The sequence below is a fragment of the Salmo salar genome, unplaced genomic scaffold (genome assembly GCF_905237065.1).
Source record: "Salmo salar unplaced genomic scaffold, Ssal_v3.1, whole genome shotgun sequence".
Taxonomy (NCBI): domain Eukaryota; kingdom Metazoa; phylum Chordata; class Actinopteri; order Salmoniformes; family Salmonidae; genus Salmo; species Salmo salar.
Genome location: NW_025548188.1, coordinates 267,050 through 276,724, shown reverse-complemented (window position 1 = coordinate 276,724; position 9,675 = coordinate 267,050). Strand labels below are relative to the sequence as shown.

The 9,675-nt window shown below is 47.9% G+C and overlaps 1 protein-coding gene across 1 annotated transcript; it reads left to right on the top strand.

Annotated features, from left to right (window-relative positions):
* Positions 1 to 6,775: 6,775 nt before the first annotated feature.
* Positions 6,776 to 8,297, top strand: LOC106594660 (pol-RFamide neuropeptides-like). Its single transcript, XM_014186056.1, has 2 exons — positions 6,776 to 7,540; positions 8,163 to 8,297. The coding sequence occupies exons 1-2, from the start codon at positions 6,776 to 6,778 to the stop codon at positions 8,295 to 8,297; spliced, it is 900 nt and encodes a 299-aa protein (XP_014041531.1).
* The last annotated feature ends 1,378 nt before the right edge of the window (positions 8,298 to 9,675 follow it).

Genomic DNA, 9,675 nt, shown 5'->3' with positions numbered 1-9,675 from the left:
ATACCCCCACACCAGCACGACCAGGACACACAGGTTGATGTTATACCCCCCACACCAGCACGACCAGGACACACAGGTTGATGTTATACCCCCCACACCAGCACGACCAGGACACACAGGTTGATGTTATACCCCCCACACCAGCACGACCAGGACACACAGGTTGATTTTATACCCCCCACACCAGCACGACCAGGACAGGTTGATTTTATACCCCCACACCAGCACGACCAGGACACACAGGTTGATTTTATACTCCCCACAGCAGCACGACCAGGACACACAGGTTGATTTATACCCCCACACCAGCACGACCAGGACACACAGGTTGATTTTATACCCCCCACACCAGCACGACCAGGACACACAGGTTGATTTTATACCCCCCACACCAGCACGACCAGGACACACAGGTTGATGTTATACCCCCACACCAGCACGACCAGGACACACAGGTTGATTTTATACCCCCCACACCAGCACGACCAGGACACACAGGTTGATTTTATACCCCCCACACCAGCACGACCAGGACACACAGGTTGATTTTATACCCCCCACACTAGCACGACCAGGAAATACAGGTTGATTTTATACCCCCACACCAGCACGACCAGGACACACAGGTTGATTTTATACCCCCCACACCAGCACGACCAGGACACACAGGTTGATTTTATACCCCCCACACTAGCACGACCAGGAAATACAGGTTGATTTTATACCCCCCACACCAGCACGACCAGGACACACAGGTTGATTTAATACTCCCCACAGCAGCACGACCAGGACACACAGGTTGATTTTATACCCCCACACCAGCATGACCAGGACACACAGGTTGATGTTATACCCCCCACACTAGCACGACCAGGACACACAGGTTGATTTTATACCCCCACACCAGCACGACCAGGACACACAGGTTGATTTTATACCCCCCACACCAGCACGACCAGGACACACAGGTTGATTTTATACCCCCCACACTAGCACGACCAGGAAATACAGGTTGATTTTATACCCCCACACCAGCACGACCAGGACACACAGGTTGATTTTATACCCCCACACCAACACGACCAGGACACACAGGTTGATTTTATACCCCCACACCAGCACGACCAGGACACACAGGTTGATTTTATACCTCCCACACCAGTACGACCAGGACACACAGGTTGATTTTATACCCCCACACCAGCACGACCAGGAAATACAGGTTGATTTTATACCCCCACACCAGCACGACCAGGACACACAGGTTGATTTTATACCCCCACACCAGCACGACCAGGAAATACAGGTTGATTTTATACCCCTACACCAGCACGACCAGGACACACAGGTTGATTTTATACCCCCCACACCAGCACGACCAGGACACACAGGTTGATTTTATACCCCCCACACTAGCACGACCAGGAAATACAGGTTGATTTTATACCCCCCACACCAGCACGACCAGGACACACAGGTTGATTTTATACCCCCACACCAGCACGACCAGGACACACAGGTTGATTTTATACCCCCACACCAGCACGACCAGGACACACAGGTTGATTTTATACCCCCACACCAGCACGACCAGGAAATACAGGTTGATTTTATACCCCCCACACCAGCACGACCAGGACACACAGGTTGATTTTATACCCCCACACCAGCACGACCAGGAAATACAGGTTGATTTTATACCCCCCACACCAGCATGACCAGGACACACAGGTTGATGTTATACCCCCCACACCAGCATGACCAGGACACACAGGTTGATTTTATACCCCCCACACCAGCACGACCAGGACACACAGGTTGATTTTATACCCCCCACACCAGCACGACCAGGACACACAGGTTGATTTTATACCCCCAAACCAGCACGACCAGGACACACAGGTTGATGTTATACCCCCACACCAGCACGACCAGGACACACAGGTTGATTTTATACGCCCCACACCAGCACGACCAGGACACACAGGTTGATGTTATACCCCCCACACCAGCATGACCAGGACACACAGGTTGATGTTATACCCCCCACACCAGCATGACCAGGACACACAGGTTGATTTTATACCCCCACACCAGCACGACCAGGAAACACAGGTTGATTTTATACCCCCCACACCAGCATGACCAGGACACACAGGTTGATTTTATACCCCCACACCAGCACGACCAGGAAACACAGGTTGATTTTATACCCCCCAAACCAGCACGACCAGGACAGGTTGATTTTATACCCCCACACCAGCACGACCAGGACACACAGGTTGATTTTATACCCCCCAAACCAGCACGACCAGGACAGGTTGATTTTATACCCCCCAAACCAGCACGACCAGGACAGGTTGATTTTATACCCCCACACCAGCACGACCAGGACACACAGGTTGATTTTATACCCCCAAACCAGCACAACCAGGACAGGTTGATTTTATACCCCCCACACCAGCACGACCAGGACAGGTTGATTTTATACCCCCCAAACCAGCACGACCAGGACAGGTTGATTTTATACCCCCACACCAGCACGACCAGGACAGGTTGATTTTATACCCCCCAAACCAGCACGACCAGGACAGGTTGATTTTATACCCCCAAACCAGCACGACCAGGACAGGTTGATTTTATACCCCCAAACCAGCACGACCAGGACACACAGGTTGATTTTATACCCCCCAAACCAGCACGACCAGGACAGGTTGATTTTATACCCCCCACACCAGCACGACCAGGACACACAGGTTGATTTTTATACCCCCCAAACCAGCACAACCAGGACAGGTTGATTTTATACCCCCCAAACCAGCACGACCAGGACAGGTTGATTTTATACCCCCACACCAGCACGACCAGGAAACACAGGTTGATTTTATACCCCCCAAACCAGCACGACCACGACAGGTTGATTTTATACCCCCACACCAGCACGACCAGGACACACAGGTTGATTTTATACCCCCCAAACCAGCACGACCAGGACAGGTTGATTTTATACCCCCCACACCAGCACGACCAGGACAGGTTGATTTTATACCCCCAAACCAGCACAACCAGGACACACAGGTTGATTTTATACCCCCAAACCAGCACGACCAGGACAGGTTGATTTTATACCCCCTAACCAGCACGACCAGGACACACAGGTTGATTTTTTATACCCCCAAACCAGCACAACCAGGACAGGTTGATTTTATACCCCCAAACCAGCACGACCAGGACAGGTTGATTTTATACCCCCACACCAGCACGACCAGGACACACAGGTTGATTTTATACCCCCACACCAGCACGACCAGGACACACAGGTTGATTTTATACCCCCAAACCAGCACGACCAGGACAGGTTGATTTTATACCCCCAAACCAGCACGACCAGGACAGGTTGATTTTATACCCCCCACACCAGCACGACCAGGACACACAGGTTGATTTTATACCCCCCAAACCAGCACGACCAGGACAGGTTGATTTTATACCCCCACACCAGCACGACCAGGACACACAGGTTGATTTTATACCCCTAAACCAGCACGACCAGGACAGGTTGATTTTATACCCCCTAAACCAGCACGACCAGGACAGGTTGATTTTATACCCCCAAACCAGCACGACCAGGACAGGTTGATTTTATACCCCCCAAACCAGCACGACCAGGACAGGTTGATTTTATACCCCCCAAACCAGCACGACCAGGACAGGTTGATTTTATACCCCCCATACCAGCACGACCAGGACATTGATCCGTCTATTGTTATTGTTGTTGTTATTGTTGTTGTTATTGTTGTTGTTATTGTTGTTGTTATTGTTGTTGTTATTGTTGTTGTTGTTGTTGTTGTTTACATAGTTTCTACTTGTTTATTCCCCTATTTGGCCCTCTCTATTCTTATTTTTATTCCCTGGATCCCGACTCTAACCCTTAGTTCCTAATTCCTAATCCCAGGTCCTATACCTTTATTTAGCCCCCAGACCGTAATACCGAACCCTAACCCCTAGTCCCGACATCCTAAATCCCAGTCCCTATATCTTCCTTATCCCCCCGGTAGGTAGTAGATACAGGAGAAGTCGGAGGTTTACATCCACTTAGGTTGGAGTCATTAAAACTCGTTTTTTCAACCACTCCACGAATTTCTTGTTAAACAAACTCTAGTTTTGGCAAGTCGGTTAGGACATCTACTTTGTGCGTGACACAAGTCATTTTTCCCAACAATTGTTTACGGACAGATTATTTCACTTATAATTCACTGTATCACAATTCCAGTGGGTCAGAAGTTTACATACACTAACTTTGACTGGTGCCTTTAAACAGCTTGGAAAATTCCAGAAAGTTATGTCATGGCTTTAGAAGCTTCTGATAGGCTAATTGACATCATTTGAGTCAATTGGAGGTGTACCTGTGGATGTATTTCAAGGCCTACCTTCAAACTCAGCACCTCTTTGCTTGACATCAAGGGAAAATCTAAAGAAATCAGCCAAGACCCCAGAAAAAAATGGTAGACCTCCACAAGTCTGGTTCATCCTTGGGAGCAATTTCCAAACACCTGAAGGTACCACGTTCATCTGTACAAACAATAGTACGCAAGTATAAACACCATGGGACCACGCAGCCGTCATACCGCTCAGGAAGGAGACGCGTTCTGTCTCCTAGAGATGAACGTACTTTGGTGCGAAAAGTGCAAATCAATCCCAGAACAACAGCAAAGGACCTTGTGAAGATGCTGGAGGAAACAGGGTCAAAAGTATCTATATCCACAGTAAAACGAGTCCTATATCGACATAACCTGAAAGGCCGCTCAGCAAGGAAGAAGCCACTGCTCCAAAACCGCCATAAAAAAGCCAGACTACGGTTTGCAACGGCACATGGGGACAAAGATCGTACTTTTTTGGAGAAATATACTCTGGTCTGATGAAACAAAAATAGAACTGTTTGGCCATAATGACCATCGTTATGTTTGGAGGAAAAAGTGGGAGGCTTGCAAACCGAAGAACACCATCCCAACCGTGAAGCACGGGGGTGGCAGCATCATGTTGTGGGGGTGCTTTGCTGCAGGAGGGACTGGTGCACTTCACAAAATAGATGGCATCATGAGGTAGGAAAATTATGTGGATATATTGAAGCAACATCTCAAGACATCAGTCAGGAAGTTAAAGCTTGGTCGCAAATGGGTCTTCCAAATGGACAATGACCCCAAGCATACTTCCAAAGTTGTGGCAAAATGGCTTAAGGACAACAAAGTCAAGGTATTGGAGTGGCCATCACAAAGCCCTGACCTCAATCCTAATAGAACATTTGTGGGCAGAACTGAAAAAGCGTGTGCGAGCAAGGAGGCCTACAAACCTGACTCAGTTACACCAGCTCTGTCAGGAGGAATGGGCCAAAATTCACCCAACTTATTGTGGGAAGCTTGTGGAAGGCTACCCAAAACGTTTGACCCAAGTTAAACAATTTGAAGGCAATGCTACCAAATACTAATTAAGTTGTATGTAAACTTCTGACCCACTGGGAATGTGATGAAAGAAATAAAAGCTGAAATAAATCATTCTCTCTACTATTATTCTGATATTTCACATTCTTAAAATAAAGTGGTGATCCTAACTGACCTAAGACAGGGAATTTTTACTAGGATTAAATGTCAGGAATTGTGATAAACTGAGTTTAAATGTATTTGGCTAAGGTGTATGTAAACTTCCGACTTCAACTGTATGTAAGGGATAAATGCCGACGTTCAGAACATTACCTTGGAAATACTGGACGACGCAGTCCCCCTTGTTCCTCTGCGGAGTTCATTTTTCCAAGGTAATATACGGACAGAGGCGTTTATTAACCCGCTTTTAACACAGTTGCCGAAGAGAACAATACTAAATCACACATTTACCGGTAGAAATAATAATAATATATATATATATATCTTATTGTGCCAAGCTGTCATCAAATATAAAATATATTTTGATTTGTTTAACACAACACAGACCTCTCTATTCCCACACAACACAGACCTCTCTATTCCCACACAACACAGACCGCTCTATTCCCACACAACACAGACCTCTCTATTCCCACACAACACAGACCTCTCTATTCCCACACAACACAGACCTCTCTATTCCCACACAACACAGACCTCTCTATTCCCACACAACACAGACCTCTCTATTCCCACACAACACAGACCTCTCTATTCCCACACAACACAGACCTCTCTATTCCCACACAACACAGACCTCTCTATTCCCACACAACACAGACCTCTCTATTCCCACACAACACAGACCTCTCTATTCCCACACAACACAGACCTCTATCCACACACAGACTCCAACCCCACAACACAGACCTCTCTATTCCCACACAACACAGACCTCTCTATTCCCACACAACACAGACCTCTCTATTCCCACACAACACAGACCTCTCTATTCCCACACCATATTAAGGACACCTGTACCACTAAAAATATTAAAGTTTATATATATTGAATTCTTAAATATTGCCGGTTTGGTTTTCACAGATATTTCACAAGGTGTTCATTGTTGTAAATTGTAACATGTCCCTTATTAATGGTATGTCGGTTCAACATTAATCGTTGCTGTATCCTATTACCTGCAGTAGGTACATATATATCCAACCACAAGGGGGTAGTAATGAGCTATGTGAATCCTAATAGAGGACGACTTCAATTATATGATTAGACAAGACCAGGGGAGGGAAGCTGGAGATAAAAACATGGCAGACAAGTTTCAGAGGGAAGCTGGATATAAAAACATGGCAGACAAGTTTCAGAGGGAAGCTGGAGATAAAAACATGGCAGACAAGTTTCAGAGGGAAGCTGGATATAAAAACATGGCAGACAAGTTTCAGAGGGAAGCTGGATATAAAAACATGGCAGACAAGTTTCAGAGGGAAGCTGGAGATAAAAACATGGCAGACAAGTTTCAGAGGGAAGCTGGATATAAAAACATGGCAGACAAGTTTCAGAGGGAAGCTGGAGATAAAAACATGGCAGACAAGTTTCAGAGGGAAGCAGGAGATAAAAACATGCCAGACAAGTTTCAGAGGGAAGCTGGAGATAAAAACATGGCAGACAAGTTTCAGAGGGAAGCTGGAGATAAAAACATGGCAGACAAGTTTCAGAGGGAAGCAGGAGATAAAAACATGCCAGACAAGTTTCAGAGGGAAGCTGGAGATAAAAACATGGCAGACAAGTTTCAGAGGGAAGCTGGAGATAAAAACATGGCAGACAAGTTTCAGAGGGAAGCTGGAGATAAAAACATGGCAGACAAGTTTCAGAGGGAAGCTGGAGATAAAAACATGGCAGACAAGTTTCAGAGGGAAGCTGGAGATAAAAACATGCCAGACAAGTTTCAGAGGGAAGCTGGAGATAAAAACATGCCAGACAAGTTTCAGAGGGAAGCTGGGGATAAAAACATGCCAGACAAGTTTCAGAGGGAAGCTGGAGATAAAAACATGCCAGACAAGTTTCAGAGGGAAGCTGGAGATAAAAACATGGCAGACAAGTTTCAGAGGGAAGCAGGAGATAAAAACATGCCAGACAAGTGATCTGTTTCACCCTGATCTGTTTCACCCTGATCTGTTTCACCCTGGTCTGTTTCACCCTGGTCTGTCTCACCCTGGTCTGTTTCACCCTGATCTGTTTGACCCTGATCTGTTTCACCCTGATCTGTTTCACCCTGGTCTGTTTCACCCTGATCTGTTTCACCCTGATCTGTTTCACCCTGATCTGTTTCACCCTGATCTGTTTCACCCTGGTCTGTTTCACCCTGATCTGTTTCACCCTGGTCTGTTTCACCCTGGTCTGTTTCACCCTGATCTGTCACACCCTGATCTGTCTCACCCTGGTCTGTTACACCCTGATCTGTTTCACCCTGATCTGTTTCACCCTGATCTGTTTCACCCTGATCTGTTTCACCCTGATCTGTTTCACCCTGGTCTGTTTCACCCTGGTCTGTCACACCCTGATCTGTTACACCCTGATCTGTTTCACCAGTTCCTGTGATTGTCTCCACCCCCTCCAGGTCTTATTTTCCCCAGTGTATTTATCCCTGTGTTTCCTGTCTCTCTGTCTCAGTGTATTTATCCCTGTGTTTCCTGTCTCTCTGTCTCAGTGTATTTATCCCTGTGTTTCCTGGAGCTGGAGAACTGGCTGAGAGCGGAGCTGGAGAACTGGCTGAGAGCGGAGCTGGAGAACTGGCTGAGAGCAGAGCTGGAGAACTGGCTGAGAGTGGTTGACCAGTCAGGAGCTGGAGAACTGGCTGAGAGGGGTTGACTGGTCAGGACTGCCCGACAAGTCTAAGGCGTGGATGTATCCGCAAGGCATCCTCCCGAGGATACTCTGACCTCTGCTCATCTACGAAGTCCGTTTCTCCACATTGGAGAACTTGGAGAGTGGTCAATACAGGGAGTAGAGCGACCCAAAGGTGACCCAAGGGGTGATAGTGGTCAATACAGGAAGTAGAGCGACCCAAAGGTGACCCAAGGGGTGATAGTGGTCAATACAGGGAGTAGAGCGACCCAAAGGTGACCCAAGGGGTGATAGTGGTCAATACAGGGAGTGGAGCGACCCAAAGGTGACCCAAGGGGTGATAGTGGTCAAGACCGTGAGTAGAGCGACCCAAAGGTGACCCAAGGGGTGATAGTGGTCAAGACCGGGAGTAGAGCGACCCAAAGGTGACCCAAGAGGTGATAGTGGTCAATACAGGAAGTAGAGCGACCCAAAGGTGACCCAAGGGGTGATAGTGGTCAAGCCCGGGAGGAAATGGAGAGCAGAGGAGGCCGTGCTGCAGGCTGAGTCTTGGCTGTGCCACAGTATCCTGGTGGGAGCAGTGACCCGGCGAAAAGATGGTCTGAGAACCTTGTTCCAACCCCCTGGTACGACACTGTCAAGGGGAAGGAGAGACGCAGGCTTGGTCAGGAGGTGGTGAGAGCAGCTGTGGAAGATGAGAGGTCCAGCAGAGCAGTGGGAATGAGACAGCAAGTTGCCTGGACGAGGTGAGAGCACACAAAGGACAGGAAAGTATTGTGGACTGACCTCTGGCAGGCAGAACCACACTGCATTAAGTTCCCGATCCAGGCGGTGAACAGGAAAGTCTTGTGGACTGACCTCTGGCAGGCAGAACCACACTGCATTAAGTTCCTGATCCAGGCGGTGAACAGGAAAGTCTTGTGGACTGACCTCTGGCAGGTCAGAACCACACTGCATTAAGTTCCCGATCCAGGCGGTGAACAGGAAAGTCTTGTGGACTGACCTCTGGCAGGTCAGAACCACACTGCATTAAGTTCCTGATCCAGGTTTGGTGAACAGGAAAGTCTTGTGGACTGACCTCTGGCAGGTCAGAACCACACTGCATTAAGTTCCCGATCCAGGCGGTGAACAGGAAAGTCTTGTGGACTGACCTCTGGCAGGTCAGAACCACACTGCATTAAGTTCCTGATCCAGGCGGTGAACAGGAAAGTCTTGTGGACTGACCTCTGGCAGGTCAGAACCACACTGCATTAAGTTCCTGATCCAGGTTTGGTGAACAGGAAAGTCTTGTGGACTGACCTCTGGCAGGTCAGAACCACACTGCATTAAGTTCCCGATCCAGGCGGTGAACAGGAAAGTCTTGTGGACTGACCTCTGGCAGGTCAGAACCACACTGCATTAA

What these genes read in the sequence shown, in the direction of transcription:
- LOC106594660 (XM_014186056.1), top strand. Translation starts at nt 6,776, where the DNA reads ATGGCAGACAAGTTTCAGAGGGAAGCTGGAGATAAAAACATGGCAGAC. An exon ending in CAGACAAGTTTCAGAGGGAA is followed by an intron (nt 7,541 to 8,162) that starts GCAGGAGATAAA and finishes TGTTTCCTGGAG; the next exon opens with CTGGAGAACTGGCTGAGAGC.